General features: G+C 39.8%; 1 protein-coding gene across 7 annotated transcripts in view; it reads left to right on the top strand.

The window, feature by feature from the left end:
* Window positions 1-21,452, top strand: part of LOC137099670 (voltage-dependent T-type calcium channel subunit alpha-1I-like) — a 130,421-nt gene that overhangs the window by 82,132 nt on the left and 26,837 nt on the right. For 5 of the 7 annotated variants that reach the window (XM_067476805.1, XM_067476804.1, XM_067476802.1 and 2 more), the window contains exons 7-21: window positions 2,640-2,988; window positions 3,217-3,309; window positions 6,891-7,215; window positions 7,821-8,203; window positions 9,680-9,712; window positions 11,771-11,922; window positions 12,419-12,604; window positions 13,892-14,009; window positions 14,175-14,330; window positions 15,283-15,373; window positions 16,697-16,854; window positions 17,275-18,015; window positions 18,598-18,698; window positions 19,665-19,788; window positions 19,993-20,061. In XM_067476805.1, coding sequence (XP_067332906.1) covers window positions 2,640-2,988; window positions 3,217-3,309; window positions 6,891-7,215; window positions 7,821-8,203; window positions 9,680-9,712; window positions 11,771-11,922; window positions 12,419-12,604; window positions 13,892-14,009; window positions 14,175-14,330; window positions 15,283-15,373; window positions 16,697-16,854; window positions 17,275-18,015; window positions 18,598-18,698; window positions 19,665-19,788; window positions 19,993-20,061 — 3,079 coding nt within the window. The remainder of the gene's footprint in view (window positions 1-2,639; window positions 2,989-3,216; window positions 3,310-6,890; window positions 7,216-7,820; window positions 8,204-9,679; window positions 9,713-11,770; window positions 11,923-12,418; window positions 12,605-13,891; window positions 14,010-14,174; window positions 14,331-15,282; window positions 15,374-16,696; window positions 16,855-17,274; window positions 18,016-18,597; window positions 18,699-19,664; window positions 19,789-19,992; window positions 20,062-21,452) is intronic. The other 2 variants (XM_067476807.1, XM_067476803.1) reach the window with 1 other exon arrangement.

The following is a 21,452-nucleotide window of genomic DNA, read 5'->3' as shown; positions in this document are numbered from 1 at the left end:
AAAAGAGAGCATGAGAAAGGAAAAAATAGGAAAAACTAAAAATTAAAGCTACATACAAATGCATAATGGGTCAGCAAGAGTTTTTTTTCAGTATCAGGGTATCTGGGAGAGTAAAACAACTATAAATGTGTGTGTTCAGTAATGGGTCTGCTGGTAGACAGGGTATATTTTTGTCTTCCTGTTTATCTCAAAAGTACTTTTCCATTACCATCCATTTGTATTCCCTTATTTTCACTACCAATATATTATTAAATGAATATACTCTCATGTCACTCAAGGAGGCAAAGAGCTTTGAATCTCTCTCTTTGTGTGTGTGTCGATAGATAGATGGATCAAAGATGGGCCTTCTGCATCCCAACCCAATGCTCTACCACTGAGCCACTAGGCCCCCTTAAAGATGGGTGGATGGATGGTTAATATATACTCATAATGCCCCCCTCTCAACACAATGGTAGCTCAATTTGCCCTTAAAAAAACCACAGCGAAAGATACGTTTAGGTCACCAGGTGGACTTGAAGGGATGGACCTTCAAAATTAAGTGACATGGCAGACATCTCAGAATATTATGAAGTGTCTCAAATGTCCAAATTATTTAGATTTGTGTATCACAGCTACATGTCATTAAGTTTAGTGGGAATCAGCCAAAGAAACTACTTTATTATGAGGGGCAGTTACGGAGATTGAATTGAGTTAATTGAAGGCGCGTGTATTTGTGTAATAGGTGTACGGACTTTAATTAGTTTTTCTGCTGATTTCATGCTAAGGCACACACACATTAACACACAACCAGAGAATTTTACATAGACTTTTCACATGACTGATTAAACAATCTGTTGTCAGGTGCTGTACATACTCATCTCTAATGATGCGCTTGTCAGTTGGTTAGTTAGCTCAGTAAATACTGTATTATTTTTTGCTGTTTCATTTGCCTTAGCCTACATTATACAACTATTTCTGTATCACCTCATCCTACATATTTCCTGATGTCTACCTGGGGGAGGTAACAGTTGGATTTTTCTCAGAATAAGAACACAATGATTACAGTTGTATTCATTAGAAGACACAGTGTGCCATCACTGGACAGCTCCCTACCAGTGACCTCTAAAATCCTACAATTCTGAACACATCGCATCTCTGAGATATATGTATGATTTTCCCTAACCATCACAGTGCCAGTCACAATAAATCCACATGTTCAGGAGAGCAGTCAAGACAGCAGTGTGAAGGTTCCCCTGTTTCAAATGGCAGAATAACTTCTAATTATTGTTGCAGTTCTTTGTCTCTTGTTTGAGTAGCCCTGGGAGAAAATTAAAGATGGGGGTTTAAATATAAATGGAACAAGACACGTCACATAATGCACCGATGGTTGTTGGTGGTTTTACAGCGGATATATTGTTTCTTCCCAAGGGTCTGCTGCGTGATTTTGCCTGTGGTTCAATTTTCTGGTGGATCTACTCTTTTGTGGGATTTGTCACTCAATAGACTGTAGACTGGACTTGTCATGGCTGCTTTTCTGACGAATGTGGCTTGCTAAGCCCTGGGAGTTATACGTAAAGTTTGAGAAATTTTCCAGATTTTGACAATCCTGACTTGTGTCATTATGTAGTCTCTGGGTAAGCAGGAAAGCATTGAAATGATATCGACAGTTACACAATAAATACCCATTTTCTTTAAATTAATTGGAAATTGTTATGAAAAGGTCAGAGTAGAGCACCTGATTAGCTATGGGCAGCGAGCGAGTACACGAACACATCTTTGTTGACAAGTTTACGTCAAACACATAGTTATCTCTATGGGCCAGAATCTTTTGCACAACACAGCACAACAGCAAGATGACAGGATCATAGTTTGCATATACAGGACAAAGCCTGATACATATATTGGTATGGTGGTTATTGAAATGCCATTTGACCTAATGATATTCTATGAAAACCTTTAATGTTGGATCTAGTGATTTTCCTCTTCGACAATTTGACATACTGTTCTTTTAAGTAATCAAAATTAATTAGTAAAGTACTATATATGATTGAGTGTGATACCATCGAAGCCCCCTGTTTACCACACCTGTCAGGATGCTTCTGCTCCTTGATGGCTTCGGGAGATTTTTGTTAGTTCACTGTCAGGTCAGGCTTTTTTCACTTAGACACACGTAAGGGTTACCACTCCATACAGGTTATTTGTTTGCATTTCTAAGAGTGTATATACTGTGTACCTCAAGGCTAAAATTGTGTTTACACCATGCGTGAGACAGAGAAGATAAGAGAGAGCATCTATCTTATATATATATATATAGAGAGAGAGAGAGAGAGACAGAGAAAGAGAGACAGAGACAGAGAGAGCATATAGTCCCTCCACATGCAGGACACTTTGTTGTCAAAATTGACCTGCTTGGTGAGTAAGGAAATATAAATGATGATTTGTCTCATAGGCTTGGTTGAGTACATGTGGGAATATACAGTGACTGTGTCATATTATGTGTCTCCAGTTTTCTTCTTTTTCTCTCTTTTGAAAATCTGCCATTGATTGAAATCATTATGAAATTCCTCAGCAGAAGAAACACAGTATGGTAGAAACCATTACATATGCAAATTCTATAACATAACAAACTAATTTTCTTTTTCACCTTGCCTCCACCCCAGCTCTTCAGGTATGACCCTGCCACCTCCGTACTATCAGCCGGAGGAGGATGATGAACGCCCCTTTATCTGTTCCCTGCCATCTGATAACGGCATCATGGCATGTTCTGATGTGCCGGCAAGGCGGGAAGGAGGCCGCACGTGTTGCCTGGACAGAGAGGATGCTCTCCACAGACAGGCTCTGGGCCTGAGTCCTGAGCCATTGGCAAATAGCAGTGGTGCAGGGGAAGCAGTGGGTCTGTGTATTAACTGGAACCAGTATTACACTCGTTGCCACACAGGGAATACTAACCCCCACAAAGGTGCCATCAACTTTGACAATATTGTCTATGCCTGGATCGTGATTTTTCAGGTATGTTCCATTTGAGTGTGAAGACTTGAGTGTGGAAACGTTGGACTGTGATTTCAACAATATTGGTTGTTTTTAAGGCTGAGGATTTTCATTATATAGTTGTTTTTGAACATTGTTTGGTGATTGAACTGTTTATATATTGTTTTTCTCAGTTATTTATGGATTATACTTTTGCCTCCCAGATTTGTTGATGCTGTAAAGATTAACACTCTAAATCTTTCCTCCTAGGTGATTACTCTGGAGGGCTGGGTGGAGATTATGTACTATGTAATGGATGCCCACTCCTTCTATAACTTCATCTATTTCATCTTACTCATCATTGTAAGTGACATTTATTACGTTATAAGAATACAAAATTTTACAGTTGACACATCAAGTGTGCCCTATGTTTGATGGTGAAATCAAGGTGTAACTGCAGTTCTACACTGGAGCTGAAATTCCCTTGAAAGATTTCCAAGTATATTGGCCAGAAAAATTGAATTAACCCCTTGCCTGCACAAAAAAAAAAAGAGAACTCAGAAGACTTGTGATCAAGAAATCATTTGCACAAAGCTGGGAAGGGTTAAAAGTAATTTTAAAAAGTTTAGATATTAATCAGTCCACAGTTAGCCAAAACAGTCTGTAAATGAGATGAAGCACAGCATAGAATACTCAATGAGGTGGAGAAAACCACCAGAGTAACAGCTAAAGGCTTTAAGTTTATAAGTGTGGGCGACTGTGGCACAGGAAGGTAAAGCGGTTGTCTACCAATCTCACAGTTGTTGGTTCAATCCCCGGCTCCTCCGGTCACATGTCGAAGTGTCCTTGAGCAAGACACTGAACCCCAACTTAGTTGCTCCCGGTGAGTGTTGGCCAGCTGCATAGCAGCTCCCCCATCGGTGTATGAGTGTGTGTGTGATTGTGAGTGTGAATGGGTAAAAAAGAAGCAGTGTAAAGCGCTTTGAGTGCCAATAGGTAGAAAAGCGCTATATAAGTGCAGACCATTTACCAATTAGTGGAGCTGGTATAATTCACGAGTCCATGTTCAAATCATGATAAAAGGTTCCAGAATTCATGGTGTCTATGAACTATTAGATTAGCTTTTTGCAGTACTAGAGGGTAGCACAATGAATGCTGTTAAATTTTGAATTTATATGCTATTGGCTGTCTGTAAAGTTGCATTTAGTCATTCTGTGTAGCAGAATAGATATTCCAGATGTTGCACTTTCCCATCAGCAGGTGAACACAATAAGAATTAGACAAACAAGGTTTTGTAATGCACCAGAGGACGCAAAAGGGGGTAAGAGAGGAAAACTACAAATTATGGTCACAAGTACAAATTCCAAGTTTTGCACTACACTATAATAGGAGGTAACAAATGTAACAGAGCAAGATTGCCAAATAGTTTTTAACCAACCACTTTATTCTCACAACATTGACCTCGTTTGGCTAAGGTGATTTTGGATATTGTGACTAAAGATGTAAATTCCATCCCGTCTTTGTCAGATCTGATCTAAGACCGACATTTCCTGAATAAACACCTTCCTGTAGCCAAAGATAACTGACATAGTGTCATATTACAGCGTAATCACTTTTGCCTGGGGTTTGCTACTCCGCAGATCACAATCTAATGTTATGCCCTGTATGACAGTTAGAGTATCCTGTAGAGGACAAATAAAATTGAACAGGTGATAATCCTCACATCTACATACTATACAGCTGCTGCAGTGAGAAACTGGGCCTGAAAAACAAGTTCATGTGCTTTTAACTTCAATATAGCTTTGCACCTTGCAAAATACCTGACAACTACAGTACAATCATATTGCTCCCTTTGCAGTACAGGATTGATTGACATGTCCCCTTCAAGCTTCCTTGCAAGGCTCATGTCTGTTTGGCAACTTGTAGCAAGAGGTCCTAAGGGATGCCTTGTAAGTGTTGCCAACACTATCAGAGGTTTTGGGTCAGGCAGTTTGATGGGCCCCTTAGGTGCTGTTGAAACAGTTAGGGTCACCCTGACTCTTTCATTCTTTCCCTTTGTAGTCCTTTTTTTTCTCCTTTACATGTCTAATTCTTTCTCTGTGTGTAAGTGTGTGTGTTGTGTTGTTATTAGTCTGCAGTGCCCTGTTCTTTAAAGCATGCTAGTTGATCCCATAAGTGTGTGTTCTGAGACATAAAGCACTGAGAAAAAGAGAAGTTTGACCTCCTCAGTGTCAAACATAGTCTCATCTCTATCTGTTTGATACTTGATATATTGTCAAGTGTCCAATTTTAGCATCTATATGGGTGTCACATAGAACAATGAGTAAATGGATTAAACTGTCTGAGACTTAAGTGCTACCAAAAGGGTAGTTATTAGGAGCTCGTGTGTGTGTGTGTGTGTTTGTATGTGTGTGTATGTATGTGTATGTATTCCAGAGAGAAGAGAATACACATGAATTGATGTGACAGGTACTGCATAGAAGCACATGCAAGCAAACACTCAAGCAATAAGTTGTAAGCTAAGCCTGTCATTTTAATTTGTGTGTCTGACTATGTGATCACACGTTTGGTGTGTGTGTGTGCGTGCGTGCATTTGCCTGCATGCATAATGCAGGGATCATCTGAGTGTGTGATATTGGGCTGCCCTCTCTGTTTATGCGCAAAGCTGTCTACTGATCAGAATCACAGAATAGAAACACACAGATGCAAGCCTGGAGGGAAATCAAAGACCCCACACCTGCAGACCTGCTTTGACCCACGGGCCACAGATGGGCATCTCTCCTCCCTATCTCTACACGCACATGCACAGGACTCCCATCTACGTTTCGTGTCTCCTTCTCCTGCTTTGAGTCTGGAGTCTCCTAATTTTAATTCCTCCCAACCTCTCTGCTCCTGCCTTCACCTTGCCCTGCATCTTTGATCACTGCGGATGAAAGTCTATAGGTGGAAGGTCATTAAGTTTGGATTTTTATATCTGTGTACACTCTATTGCGTGTTTGGCCTTGTAGGTGTATATAAGGCTCTCTGTGTGTTCTCAAAATGTGTGTGAGACATGTTCAGTTTTCTAATGAACCAAACTGAGACTGCTACAAGCTGCTATATCCATTTCTCAATCTAGTTTTTCCGCTGTTCAGTATTAGCCAATATTGATGTGATCATTGTTCTGTAACCAGCTCTGAGTAGTCCAATAAAAGCCATTTAAACAGTCATGAAGTGATCCCATTACTGCCACTAAAAGGGTCAGCTAACATGTGCCATTCACAATGCACTCTGCAACTACCCTCCTAGCCTTCACTTTCACTCGGTGAAAGAAAAAAAGCTGAAGCTATTTTTTGAAAACATTAAAAAATAGACTGATAGGTACAAAAGGATACTGAGCTGGAGTATGAATGGAAGGAAACGATGAGAGGAGGATATCCAGATGCTGAACTGCTGTGCTTTGGGCATGTGTTGGCTCTGTCTGTCTGCTCCAATCATGCTGGGTTTGGTGGAAAGCCAGCCCTTGAAGACCTTTAGCATGTGTGATAACATTTCTACCGGGGGATTGGCACACGTTATTAAAATTTGTAAGTGTGTGAGCTTGATGAAAAGAAACAAATCTGTATTTACCATGGAATGTTACAGTTCTTTAAGTATTCATGTTTTTAAATCTGTTCTGACCCCAGGCTGATTATTTAAATAAGATATTTGGTGCATATTGTTTTATTTAAGATTGTTTTTTAAAATCTAGATTTCTGCACTAACTTCCTATTCCCTTTCCATTCCACAGAACAGTTCATTCTTTGGGCTAAATATGTGTCAGAAGCTAATCTGATTCCCTGTAGTTCCCTGTAGCATTTTCCATTGGTTGCACTGACTTTATCTTATCTTGACTTATCTTAACCCTCCAGCTTTAATATCCAAACATAGTCTAACTTTCTGTTTGGTATTCCACATTTATGCAGATTGGTTCATTCTTCATGATCAACCTGTGCCTGGTGGTTATTGCCACCCAGTTTTCAGAGACCAAACAGCGCGAACACCAACTGATGCAGGAACAAAGGGCACAGTGCCTGTCCTCTTCCACCCTGGCCAGCATGGCTGAGCCGGGAGATTGTTATGAGGAGATCTTCCAGCTCATCTGTCACGTCCTTCGCAAGGCTAAGAGGAGATCAGCAGCTCTGTACTACACGCTGAGGGGCAAGCCCCCGCCTGCTGGTGGAGGCAGGGGTAACAGGCGTGGTGGAGGGAACGTCAACGTAGAGCGCCATCATTCGAGGCACCCAAGATGTGAGTGAAAAGTTCTTCCTTAACACGTTACGTAACACTATGATTTCATTTTAGCCAGCATGTGAAACTGCGTGACAACAGGACTTGAATATATTTCATTGAAAAAAAACCAGCTGAATACTGGATGATAAAAATAAAATATCTGCCAACAAATACTGCTGCATTCAAACAAATACCTTTTTAAGATGATTTACTTTTAGCACAGTAAGGTCCATACTGTACATTTTCTTTCTATTTTCTTTCTATTTACCTGTTTATTGTTTTAATCCTCTTTCATAGTTTGAGTCAGAAATTCTAATATAATAATAATAAAGGTACTTTTGCAGCAATTGTGAATACTCCCAATCCTTTATATTCTACTATAAAAATAATTTCTCAATCTGAAAAGTGCGTGGTCCAAGTTCGACGGTTGAGTTTTGTCAACTGGACTTCAGCCAGGCTGAAGGAGCTGCTTGGATGAGTGGCAAGACATTTCAAATCAAGAAGGAACAAGTCCAGTTGACATGACTCAACTTTTGGATAACCACACCTGGATGACTGAGAACCTTCACAGACATATTGCATAGTCCATAGACTCGTCTCTTTTCTGTTCCATCTCGTTTTAGCATCACAATGCCCACACCAAAGCAAACAAGACCATAACTCTGAGCCACTATCCAACTCTGTTACTTTGTCTGTACCTCAAAATCCCGAGGATTGCCCTGTTTGTGCATTATCACTGAAAGTGGGGTCAAGGGCTGTGGGAGACTCAGGGGAGGAAGATGAGGAGGATTCTGTGAATCAGACAGGCAAGGAGGAGAACCACTTAGAGGAGAGGGCAGAGGGAGAAAGGAAGAGGAGAAGGACCTGCTTTGGACATTGCAAGGACATTTGGAAGGGTATAAGGAGGAAACTTTGGGGCATTGTGGAGAGCAAGTACTTCAGCAGGGGTATAATGATCGCTATTCTCATCAACACCATCAGTATGGGCATTGAGCATCATAATCAGGTAAGATTTTATGATTAACGCTAAATTTATTTGTCCATAAATATTGTTACAACATTGTGTATTTCATGATAAAAGAAGGATCTTTATTAGAACTTGTATGACTAGTTTTTACAACTGCTCTCATTTGCTGCCTTATTTTGCTGATGGTGCTCTTTGCTGCAAACTCAACACTTCTTCCAGCGATTTCACATAAAGGCACACTGATGATTCAGAATTTATATAAATAAATAATTTCATTGGCATCAGGTTAATATCTACCAAAAAAGCAAATAATTCAATGCCATTAAGTAATCAAAAAGTAAGAACGGTATTTCTGTAAAAACAGGGGAAATTGTTGTTTTGTTGATGTAAATTTTATTATGAAAATATGCACTAATGTTTTTCCAATTTTAGTTCCAGGTGTTTATTGGGGACTGGTTTTATAGAAAATATTTTTTAAACTGGTAAATATAATGATGTTGCCCTTAAATACTTTTCTGAAATACTCCAGTGTCAGTAGTGTGTTAGTGTAATAATTTCTTGCTCCACTTCACTCGACAAATCACCACAGCCTCAGCAGATAAACCACTATCACTGATGATGAAGCATTGCTGCTAGAAATATCATAATAGCAGATGACAAACAGAATGATGAGTGTGGGAGTGGAGCATCACTGCCATGCCGTTCCCTGACAGAGGTGTAAACATTTAGCCTAGCGGTAGACAAAACCGAGTTGGCTTTTAACATTGGCCAGGCTCCTCAGAGGCAGACAAGGCAGGTGTCTGAGAGGCCTGCCAGGAGCATGCACACAAACGCACACATTCGCTTTACACATCCATTTGCGTCCCGTGTGTGTGCACATAAACACGCAACAGGAACACATGCAGGCACATACACTCACAAGCTGTTACATAAAACAGCCTTTTTTCCCTCCATTTCTCTCTCTAAGCTCATGCCATTCTGTTATGTCGGCACTTTTTTTTTTTTTCAATCTTTCACTTATACCCTCTCCCTTGCTAATTTTCCACCTCTCTCCCTTTTTTTTCCCTCCATAAATCCCTATGAGCCGCTTTCCCTTACATGTTTCCCCACTGGTTCCTTTGTTGCTGACTGTCTTCCTTCCTTCTGCCTTGCTGCCTTACCCCAAGTGTCTCAACTACTCTGACTTCCTTTTACCTCCCTCTGTCCCCCCCAATCCACCCACTCACTCTTTGACAGCATACAGAGTAGTTGCTTTCTCTCATCTCTGAATACTCTAAAAATAAACGTGGGTTGTGGGAGGGTGGGGGTTTGGGGGGTTGGGGAGCTGAGTGTGAGGGAAACAGGGAGGTAGATGTCTGTTACACAGCAGTTTTAAGCTCAGTTCCCTGTGTGATTCTGTGTGTGAGTGAGCATGCATGTGTGTTTTCAAAATAGGTGTGTATGCAGACATGCACATACATATTTTTATGCACATTCTCACAGAGGCTGTATCTGTCTGTCTTTCTCTTTCTACAGTTTCTACTGGCTGACACAGAAGCAGTGAAACAAGTGTGTGTTTTTGCTTTGCAGTAGAAAAGTCTTATCTTTTTATTCTTGAACGGGAAAAGTGAAGCTGATGTACTTCACCCCCACAAACTGACTAACCTAAGAGTTGCCATACATGCGAATGTTTACATCAAACAAGGCATAAGGTTCTGTGTTAGCATGTCCTTGATTGTCTGTGATTTCCTTCCTATTTATTTTTGCATTATTACTCAATAGTTCCCTTTGTATGTTTAAACGTGATACATTTTATTTTTCCTTTAATATTATACAGTATTTCTTATCTCTGGACATCTTAGTGTTGAAAGAAAATTGATTCTTTGAAATTCAGGCTTGGAAGTTGTAACCCATTCATTCATATTTCAGCAACTTTGACTGAGGCCGCATTTCAAGAGAGAAATAGAGAGGATATTGGCATGGTTGGATAAAAGAAATATGAAATATTATATAGAAGATTGATAATAAAAGCAAGGCTGGAAAATAACAAGGTCGAATGCAACAATTGAAATACGAGGGGAAACCTGGTCAGGGAATGAGAAGTAATGGGAGAAGAGGAGGGAAAGCAGAGAGAAGGGAGAAACCAAGGAGAGAATGATGATGTTTTGTCGGAGTTTAACCGGGATGTCAAGGCATGTGACGGTTCTGTCGATAGCAATAAATCTCATTCTGTGTTTGACTAGTGAGGGGATTCTGGATATACAGTGGGTCAAGGTTAAAACTAAATGTGAGGGGATAAACCTTGTTTGTGTCTGGGAATTTGTGTATATTTATTTCTACATTCCCAATTTTTTTAATACAACTCACCTAGAAGCTAATGCTACTGTCAGGACATTTTAACCTTTAAGTGATGGTGAATAATGTAATTATTTAAACCATTCTCTAGTCCTCGTATTGGTCCGTCTTGGTCCAAGCTAAGATGAGTCTCGGTAGAGGTTTTTCAGACTTAATCATGGGATTTAGTTCTTCTCCACTCCACCACTTTCTATTCTCCATTCTTACACTTCCTAATAGTTAATCAAGTATTTTTTCCTCCTCCACTTTTCTCCCTGATGTTATAATCTACTCCCGAACAATTCCCTCTGGTTTTTCCTCTTTTCCTTTTACTGCGGCCAGCTTTTTCCTGTCCCTCCTCTGATCGATGCGTTATTGATCGATAAGAGATGAGTCTGCCTGATAACGACACTTTGAAAGAGAAAGGAAAAATGATGGGAAAACTAGGATGTAGATAGATTGGGAGAAAAAGCGGATTAGAGCATGGTGGGGCCTGAATGTGCTTTTCTCTGACATGGTTTCCTAACTTTGGCAGGGCTAGCTGGCTATTTCACTGCTGGCTTTGAAACAGAAATTCACAGGGGGTATCAGAAAAAGCATCTGATCTATGCCATGCATAACACACACACATTTACTCACACACACAAAATATATTGTGCACAAGTACATACAAATGGAAATGAACCCAAGATTGACTTGGGCATGTGGGTGTGTGTTTGAGTCTTGTGTGTGCTGTTTGTATATGTATGTGTTCCTTTGCCAATTTTAAATGCCATGCTCTCCTAATCTACCAGCATTTGATACTATGCACTGCACAGACAGTACACACTTCACAACATTCGAGTCCATTCTGTTATTAATGCTTGTTTTATTATTCTGCTTAAACAGCTGTGCTTAAAAAAAAGGTTTTTATTCTCATCGCTTTCTCTCTGTTGTTGCTTGACTAAGATAAGGTATGTTTTAATTTTATTTGTCAGGTAATGAAGAATTCTCTTTTCAAGTAACTGACAGTTTGAGTGACAGCATTTTCAACACAGGCGGTGAAATGTAATGGCCACACAATTGTCTTCTTCACAGTGGCTCCTGCATCTTTTGTTGCAGCAGCTGTGATTGCAAATCAGTGGTTTGATATCAACTATGTTTTTATCTCTGTCTGTACCTGCCACTGCTGTTTTTAACTTAGAATGGTTGCTACTTGAACCCCTTTTATCTTTTGGCCTTCTACTCTTTGTGCCACTTGGAATAAATCCATTTACTTCTTTTACTTAATTTTTTTTTATGTTTTCCAACTAGCCTGAGGAACTAACCAATGTGCTGGAGATCTGCAACATTGTCTTTACCAGCATGTTCACACTGGAGATGATCCTAAAGCTGACTGCTTTTGGCTTCTTTGAGTACCTGAGGAATCCCTATAACATCTTTGATGGCATCATTGTTATCATCAGGTCTGCATTCTGCACACTGATAAAGTCATTGGTGTAACCTCATTAATAAGAAAAAATATTTAAGTAGTCTACATTGTTTTATAAATGTAAAAAATAATGAAAAAGCCCCATTAGAATTTCCGAGAGTTCAGTACGGCATAGAAGTTTTCATGCTTTTGGCGTATTCCCAATAGAGCTTAGGACATAACACAGTACACAAACTGGTAATATAAACGAACTGTCTAGTACCATGGGGATGTAAAATGCATTAGTATAGTTCACAACAGCAATATGAATGATATGGAATTTCTGTTTCTTACAAATGTGCAGTAGTATGTTCTATTTTGTGTAATGGGGTGATTTATTTTTGATCTTTATCTCTCTACATTTCTCTCTCTCTCTCTCAATTTACACTTCTTACTTATAACTTCTCCACATCCTCTAACATCCTCACTTTCCTCTCTATCTCACTACATATACACTTGTACACATTCCTACTATTTGACGCCCACCCTAGCGTGTGTGAGATCATTGGCCAGGCAGACGGTGGCCTGTCAGTGCTAAGGACTTTCAGGCTACTGAGGGTCATTAAGTTGGTGAGGTTCATGCCTGCCCTGAGGCGGCAGCTGGTGGTGCTGATGAAGACAATGGACAACGTGGCCACTTTCTGTATGCTACTCATGCTCTTCATTTTCATCTTCAGGTAATAGAGGGCGTAGCGGCATGCATTTATTGAGAATAAATACAAATGCAAGACACAGCAAGTGAGGAAATGTGTAAATAAAAATGTGTGTAGAGTAGGAGAACAGAAACAAGCTCAAATCTGTGCGTACAATATCTCTTTTATTTGTGCAATGTACAGTTTGCAGTACGTGGGCTGAGCAGTTCTGTGCCTCTTAACAGATTGTTTTGTTGTCATTTCGAACCCTTTGATTACAGAAATGACAGAGTCAGCAGATTAAGACAAAATTTAGTATATGAGCACGGTGCAGGCAGCCAAACCTAAAGTCTGAACACAGCTTGTGCAAAATATTAGGATTAACTCCAATAACTGAGTATTGCAATTCTACCCCAGGCTGTGTTTCAGCTGTCAAGGTTTTTCCTTTTGACCTGCCTCCTCCTTCAGAGTCACTTTCACCATGAACTTTACCAAGTACCATGACTTGTGTGTCAGTCAGCAATATATGTGGCTTGATTTTAAACTTCCTTTAAATTAGCTTGACTAGCCCAAAGCAAAAAAATAACAAATAACAGCAAACCTTAGTGACATATACATATCTCAACGTTCAACAATGCAGTAATAAACTGATTTAATTTAAAATGTACATATTAGGTTTAGCTGTTTAAATGGTTAGTAGTACATTAGCAGTACATATTTAGTACATATTTTTAGTTTGCGTCAGTTGAGTACAGAATCATGTGACCAACCCTACTCTAAAATATAATGTGAATTTTTATCAGAAATGTCGCCTGCATTACACGAAACAATTAAAGATGCAATGCAGCATCTACATTGTACATAGACGAATAGTGTAATGCACATGCTGAATACTGTAATCTTCAGTACCATTATCAGTCAGCCTAATCTCTTTTCTTGTTAACCTCACTCAAACACACAAGTAAACCCCTGCACTTTTCCATTCCACCTCTATGGGCCTTATCCCAAAATAGGTATTAACAATATAACATATATAATATCACAATAGTAAATATTATTAAGTATTAGTATGGTATTAACAGAATTGTTGTAATTTAAATAATTTATTCTAATTATTGGAACCATTATTATTTATTACTTACTATGGCTTTCTTATCTTTTATTTTTACTAATTTAATGAAAATTCTGTTATTTTATATGTTCATGATTTGTAATTTTTCACATTGCGCTCATGTTTCATAAGTGTAGATCCTATTGCATATATGCAGTATAGTTTTAGTCTTAAATAGCATGTACAGCTGATTGTTTTTTCTTCTTTTTATTCCCCCACAGTATCCTTGGAATGCACATTTTTGGATGTAAATTCAGTCTAAAGACGGAGGCAGGAGACACAGTGCCTGACAGGAAGAACTTTGACTCCCTGCTTTGGGCCATTGTCACTGTCTTCCAGGTACAGGCATTTTAAACATACACAGATATCCACAAGGTTTGACTATAGGGGGTTGCACAATACATGTGATCGTGAAAGTGTGCAGTACCTATTTATTCTACCATGTTGACTGTACCAATTTACCATATGTGTACACTCAGGCTCTTGTCTGTATATTTCTTGTAGATCCTGACTCAGGAGGACTGGAACATGGTGCTGTACAATGGCATGGCCTCCACCTCACCTTGTGCTGCCCTCTACTTTGTGGCCCTTATGACATTTGGAAACTATGTGCTGTTTAATTTACTGGTTGCTATCTTGGTTGAGGGATTCCAAGCTGAGGTAGGACATTTGCTTTAAGGTCTTTGACAGTATCCATTTGCAAAAAACAAATTAACAAACCAGAAGCAGGCCAGCCGACCATGCCCAGTGTTACTGATGATCTTGATGAAAGTCTTTAAATGCAATGTAGGCTTAAAGCCTATTTTAGTTATTTCATTTAGTCATATTAATCAGTGACTTGGTTATGATGTCTTTTATTTGTTTTATTTAATCTATATTTGTACTATATTATTATACTTGCATGTTGAGAAAACAGCTGTCACCAGCTTTGTTGTTTGTAGGTACTGTGGTCACAGGTGTTGTTCTCTTCTGTCATGAGATCATTGGAAACGTCTGTTTGATGTTAACTCAGGAGAGAAACGAGGTGTCGCGGGTAATCCGGGATTGAGTTAACATGCACTGTAGTAACCTGGCTGCTGGAAATTTGTGTACACAGACTTATTATAGAAGTGTTGCTCACAGATTATAGATTTATAGTCACAAAAGAAGCTGCTTTCTGACTTCTTTTTTCTGTGTTTGTGTGTCTCACAGTAGTGACAGCAGTCCTGCACAAAACAAACTTTCAAAAATAAATGTGGTGGACTTTAGATTTAGTTGAGCGTTGAGTGGAGTTTGATTTAAAACATATAGGCATTGCTCCCTGTTGTGCTTCATTTTGCTGGTTTTCCTGTCTACAGTAAAAAAGACATTAGAAATATTGTTATGCCCGGGAAATCAGTGTTCTGCAGGACAAATCTATCAGAAGAAATTAGATATAGACACCAAAGCTGTCTGTCACTCCATGTTGCAGCGGAACGTGTGAGCAAGTGAGGCAGGTCATTAATAATAATTAGTACAAATTTATAAGTCTTTCAACACTCTGCTTCTGACAAAACCTTCTCCGCTTATGTCTTATGCTTGTCCCACTTGGCTCTCTCTCTTACCCTTTATATTGTTTCTCTCCCCAAAACAGGGTGATGCAAACCGCTCTTACTCAGATGATGACAGATCCTCTTGTAATTTTGAGGACAGTGATAAGCAGAAAGACAATCTGCATCTGTCAGGTATAAAAGGCCCCTGTACAGCATTTTTGTCTAATAATTTATTTTTCTTTTGATGTTTGAAATGACAGGATCGTTTTCTTTGCATAGAATAGTAGATACAATATTGATGTGTACTTTGAGCTTTACATCCGCAATGATTTAAAGCTTTCTACATTTAAATAAAGATGTTAACTTTAATATTCTTATAAAATTGTGCATTCACAGATTAAAACAACTTTTTATTCTTAACATAATATTTATTGCACAGTAAGCTTATTTAATTATCTACGGGTTTTAATATCAAACTAAAATACAAAGAAATCTCTGTTCACAAAGCCAAAAAACAATATCGAATGGTCATGACTTTTGGAAGGTCAGTGCCTTGGCTCTGGAACAAACCTTTGTGGGGTGCTCCATTAACAAATGTAAGTTAAAACTACACCGGGCAAATAAACAACCATATATAAACAAGGTTCAAAAACACAGCCGTCTTCTCTAAGCCTGTGAATTGGAAATTGTTATTGGAAATCATGGATGGTGCATCGTTCATATTAAAGAGCAGAGAGCTCATCTGACTTGTTATCAGCGCACAGTCAGCATTTGTGATGCGTAGGGGGTGTATTACTGATCACAGCAGGAGTGACATTTTCATCTGTGAAGGCAACTGTAATACTGCATGATCCTGTTTATATAGGTTTTGGAGCAACATATGCTGCCATCTAAATTACACACAAACCACACTCGTCCCAGCTTTCCTGGAAATGGGGTTTGTACATCTGATTTGCGACATGCAACTAGTCTTGTAACAATTTGGGACTCCAGAAAAGTATCAGGTGATTCATTATGCTTCAGGCATCAAACTTTTTCCTGATTTACAAACATTGCTAAGGATCTTTGTCCGCTATAAAATATAATTTGAATAAACTTCGAACAATGCATTCCTGATATACAGTAACTTCTCCCTCTAATCTTGTCCAGTCTTCTCCCTGTAGGCACAGCAAAAGTGAAACATGAACTTACCAAAAGACAGCCGATCCATCATGCAGTATAGCATTTAGCAGCACGTTAGGGCCTCTGATTATGTTTGTTTACCATTTTCCTTAACCTAAATGTACCTTTTTTTTTTTTTTTTTCCCATCCGCCTCCTTAGGCTTGTCATAACATTGTATTTTGGACATTTATGATGAGATGATGCACAAAATATTAAACTAATTTTATGTTAAGGCAAAAGAAGTAAAACTGTGTTGTTTTATTGTATTTCTCACTCTTATATCTTAACTCTCCTCTTCCTTACCGTGGTTATTCCCTCCATACAATTGCCTCTTCATTCCTTCTTTACTACAGACCCAAAGATCTGTACGCTGACCCCCAATGGGCACCTGGATTTGTCCCCACTGTCTGCTGGTTTGTTTCCAGGAGAGAGGACCTTGACCTTGGCTCTTGGGTCTAGAAAGAACAGTGTTATTTCTCTTGGCAGGGCCAATCTGGAGCAGAGAGCTGTGGTAAGTGGAATGACTCTAACGAGCGAGAGAGAGGCAGAAAGAGACAGACTGATAATTTTGTTTTTATGTGAATTTTCTCTTCTCTTTGAATTTGTGTTGAATTAAGCCTGTTATAGATAATGATAAAATTGCAATAAATCAGAGGCTTATCAAAAGTTTTCATTATCTTATTAATTTAAGTGACAATAATATGCAATGGAAAATTTGCATTTCTCACCTCAACTATTTGATTAACTAATTAAATATTGTGGCAATTATTTAAGAAGTGAATTTAAAATGTGACTGCTCTCACATAAATATTTCCACCTTTATGTGGTTAGTAGACCATGATTCCTTGCTGTTCTTTAGCATAAAACTAAAGCAGATCTGGATTAAACATGGCTCAGAGTTACAGCTTATACAGAAACCTATATCTCCCAGTATCTAGGTCGTGGTTATCACAACTGGGGACGTCCACTGGCTCCCCAGCCTCAGGCCTTGTGGGCCCGTCGTTCAAGCTGGAACAGCCTGGGAGGAGGCCACCCCTGCTCCTCATCATCTCCCTCTGGTAGTCCCGCCTTCACCCCCACTACTGCAAGGCCATTCCATGGCTATGGCCTTGGAGGCCTGGGAGGGGTAGTTGGGGGAAGTCTACGTATTCGGGGTCCACGTGCCTGTTCATCGCCACACCACCACCTCCACTATGTTCACCCGGATGAAGAGGAGTCTCTTCTCTCTCCTCCTACAGTTCCTCCTCAGTCTCTTCAGTTTCCCCATCCTGTTCTTCCAGGTCCTTTTGTACCAAGGAGGGACCGCAGAGCTCTATCACTAGAGCTGCCTCACTTGCTTCAGGTCCCTGGAAGCCAGCACCCTACATCACTGCCACACCACCCACCGCCCCCTGTGACTCTTCATGCGCACCACAGAAAGAAGAGCTTCTCTGGGGGCATGGTAATTAGTGGAGGTGGTGACAGTGGACTTGACAGTCTGGGTCGCTTTGGAGGGGCACACCAAGACTGTAACGGGAAGACTCCCATGTCACAGCTTCTTCTGCCTCCTCCTAGACAACAGACTGAGCAATCTGGGGAGAGGAACCCTCAGAGTCAGCTGATGGCTGAGGTCTTTCCTCAGGTTAACGCACGCAGCAAGGACCGGGAGGACCTGGATGATGATATTGAATATGTAGGTTACTAATTTGTGTTTGGGAGGGAGAGAAATAAGCAGTAATAGCATTAGAAAAACTAAGTGAGTAAGTGAAGTAAGGTTATACAATCAGGCATGTTTGATGCAGATACACTTCCCTAAGATAGAATGTAACAGCATCTAAAGAGAAGGAATTAACACAAAAAGCCTTGTGAGTCCTCAATAACCAAACCATTAGCCTTTGTGTTAAAGTACAAGATTTTACACATGCAATAATCTCCTGTTCTCTTGTGTAGGATTTTCAAGTGCTTTGGATAAAGCCTGCACTCCCTATCACCTGGGCCTCATGGGAGCCCCATTGTTTTCATTGTAAACAAGTCTGTGTACAAGAGAAACAAGGTTAATTAGAAAGGACTATTTAGACAGCAGGGGAGAGAGCTATACAGATGGTAATGCTGGAGGATGCTCCGAGTTGTTGCTATAGAGGTGTTTCACTTTAGTAAATAATTTAAATAATGGGGTCTAAACAGGCAGTTTCCCTTTGCCTTTGCACTTCTTGTGTGTATTTATCTGCTTGTGTGTGCATGCAGTGATGTGTGTTAATATGTGTATTTGTTGCAGAGCTTGTGCTTCCGCCTCCAAAAGATGTTGGAAGCGTATAGGCCAGATTGGTGTGAGACCAGAGAGGATTGGTCTGTGTTCTTGTTCTCCCCACAGAACAAGTAAGTGTCTGTTATCCCTTGCTCTACTTTTTCCTTTTTCCTCAAATCAGTTTTGCCCAGTGCATTTAGTGCCTGAGTGATTGTCTATTCAGCAATGTGTTGATTCAAAATGTGTGCGGTTTCAATATCGGCTGGCTGCACCGGACGTTTCTCACAAAAACAATATCAAGGATGGGTGGCGAGGTCTTACTCATTAATAGGAAGGTTGCCAAGCTTCCACTGGGAAGGACTACATCTCAGTATTGATCCCTACTTGAAAATAACAAAGGGATATTTTCTATCCTCTCTCCTCCTGTTTGAGAGCAACAGACATGCCTTAGGGGTAAATTTAAAACAGTGCAATTACAGTACAGGGCAATTCATTACTTTCTGCATGAACTTGTAGCGATGTTGTGTGACAACTTGCAGAAGAAGGCTTTTCATAGACACAAGTGAGTCAAAAGTCTCAATGTTTGTTCCAGAATTCATTCTGTTTCTTTCCATCTTTTCCAATAAACACTGCAGTGGAGAGATTTAAATGCTTTTTGGCAGTATACAGTGTCACATGTTAAGTTTTCAAACACATATTGAGTATTTGTTTGTCTCATCTCTTTCTGCCTTTCTCTCTCATCCTGTCACTCTCTGTCTCTTTCTCGTCCTCCCTCTCCATGTCTTTTTTTTTGTCTCTTGCATCTCTTGGTTCTGTTCTCCCAAAAAAAGCAGTGGACTCATGAGTTTGGTGAGAGAGTCGTTAATGAAATTTGTTTTGAGTTATTAGCGTTATTAGAGTTATTAGTTATTTAAACGGGATGAATGAGGCAGATGTGTGGAAGTTCCCATGCACTGTCAAGGATCTATTCTCATTAAATGGAAAGTTCTCGCTTCAGTATTGTTTTCCAGCTTATTTTGATCTTATAACAGTGGCAATGCTTATTTAAATGTCTTTTTGCTTAAACCAATTCCAGCTTCTCTCTCATCTTACTTCAGGTTCAGACAGATTTGCCAGTCCATCATAGCCCATAAGCTGTTTGACTATGTGGTGTTGGCCTTCATCTTCTCCAACTGCATCACAGTAGCCCTGGAAAGGCCAAAGATACTACAGGGCAGCTTGGTATGTCTGTTTAAAGTGTGTAGAAGCAACAGCTTCTATCTGTAATTTTTGTGTGGCATCTTTTGTTTTCTCCAAGGCTGAATTAAATTTTATTATCTAAAAGGTGCAGTAAGTAAGTTTTTACTACCCCTAATTTCCCCATCTCCTCACATCTTTCCAACTCTGAAATCTCTCTCCCCCCGGCCCTCTTGTTTGTCTCTCCAGGAAAGAGTCTTTCTCACCATCTCCAACTACATTTTTACTGCCATCTTTGTGGGCGAGATGACACTCAAGGTAACATTTTACAACCTGTCTCTCCATTACTGCCAGTGGGACTTGAGTATAGTGTATCAGGCACTACATAGAGGAGCCTTTTTTTCTGACTCCTCTTGTGTCTCTCTGTTTTTTCTCTGTTACTGAATTGACTTTGCCCTAACCCAGCCCCTTCCTCTCTCCCCTTCATTCTTGGCAATTTCCATATCCCTTCGGAGAATAGAGCAATTAAGCAGTTTCATTAATTAGTGGCTAGTCATCTCTTATGGATGCGGTGCATGTCCAGGGATCCTCCACACTCTGTCTCCTCCTGTGTTTCCTCTCTGATATTGACTGCTTCCTTTCCACTCAGGTTCCCGTTTTCCTTAGGTTCTCTATATTTTGCCATTTGGCAGGTGCTCTTATCCAAAATGACTTGCAAGTGTGGTACAAGGCAAACAAATACCTACTGTAAGTTAGGGAGAAGCGTTTGAGAGTAAAGCGCAGTGAGAAGAATTGTTTCACGTTTATGTTTCAACATAATCCACTGTTTCAGTCACCATTGTTTTGTTTGTAGAACACCACACAAAAAAATCACCACAGTGGCAAAGAAACGCCGCCGCCAGCAATTATGAACGCTTTTGCCACAGCCTAGGCCACATGTATACTCTAGAGGGTAGGCTTGCAAGCAGAGCCATGAATTGAACTCTGGTTAGCTTGTCCCACCTTTGTGGGACCACAGAGGTAAAAAGCTTTGTAGCTTTTGCTGTGTGGCTATGTGACTATTAGGCATCATTTGTTGGTAGAGATTTGTTCTCTGTGTTTCCAATAATCCTATCTGTTTTTTGTTTTTTTTACAATATCATTCTTACTTGCTTCTCTACCATGCCTTTCTTAATTTTTTTCTCGCTTTGGTCCCTCTGCCATTGTCTCTGTATTCTTTACTCTGGCGCAAGTGGGCCATCAATTATGTACTCCAACAATCAATTATTAACCAACCACAGACCGTCAAGCACCCACAGACTTGTCAGACCGCTGGTTGAACCATACTTGTCCCCCTCTGTGTCTCTGTCTGTCTGAGCCTTGTGTACATCCAAGATGTATGCTTGTGTATTTGTTCGTGTAGGCATCATATCTCAGTAGGACTCTCTAAATTATATTCCAGTTATTGTATAGAGGGCTATTTCCCTTTCTATTTCTCAACGTAAAAGTATTTAAAGATTGCACATAGACATATAATCACTTTAATCAACATCATATACCCAAAATGCATTTCAAATGATTTTACATTCAGTTTTTTTTTCAGCAGAGAGGTCAATAAATACTTTGGCTTTTTGGCCTGAGACATTTTCCACACATTGATCTTTGAAAAATCTTGGCATGTTTGGATTTAGATTCCCACAGTTTAGCTGAAGCCTGGCAAACATCTTCAA

Source organism: Channa argus, chromosome 15 (assembly GCF_033026475.1).
Source record: "Channa argus isolate prfri chromosome 15, Channa argus male v1.0, whole genome shotgun sequence".
Lineage (NCBI taxonomy): Eukaryota > Metazoa > Chordata > Actinopteri > Anabantiformes > Channidae > Channa > Channa argus.
This window is presented reverse-complemented; position numbering and strand designations above follow the sequence as displayed.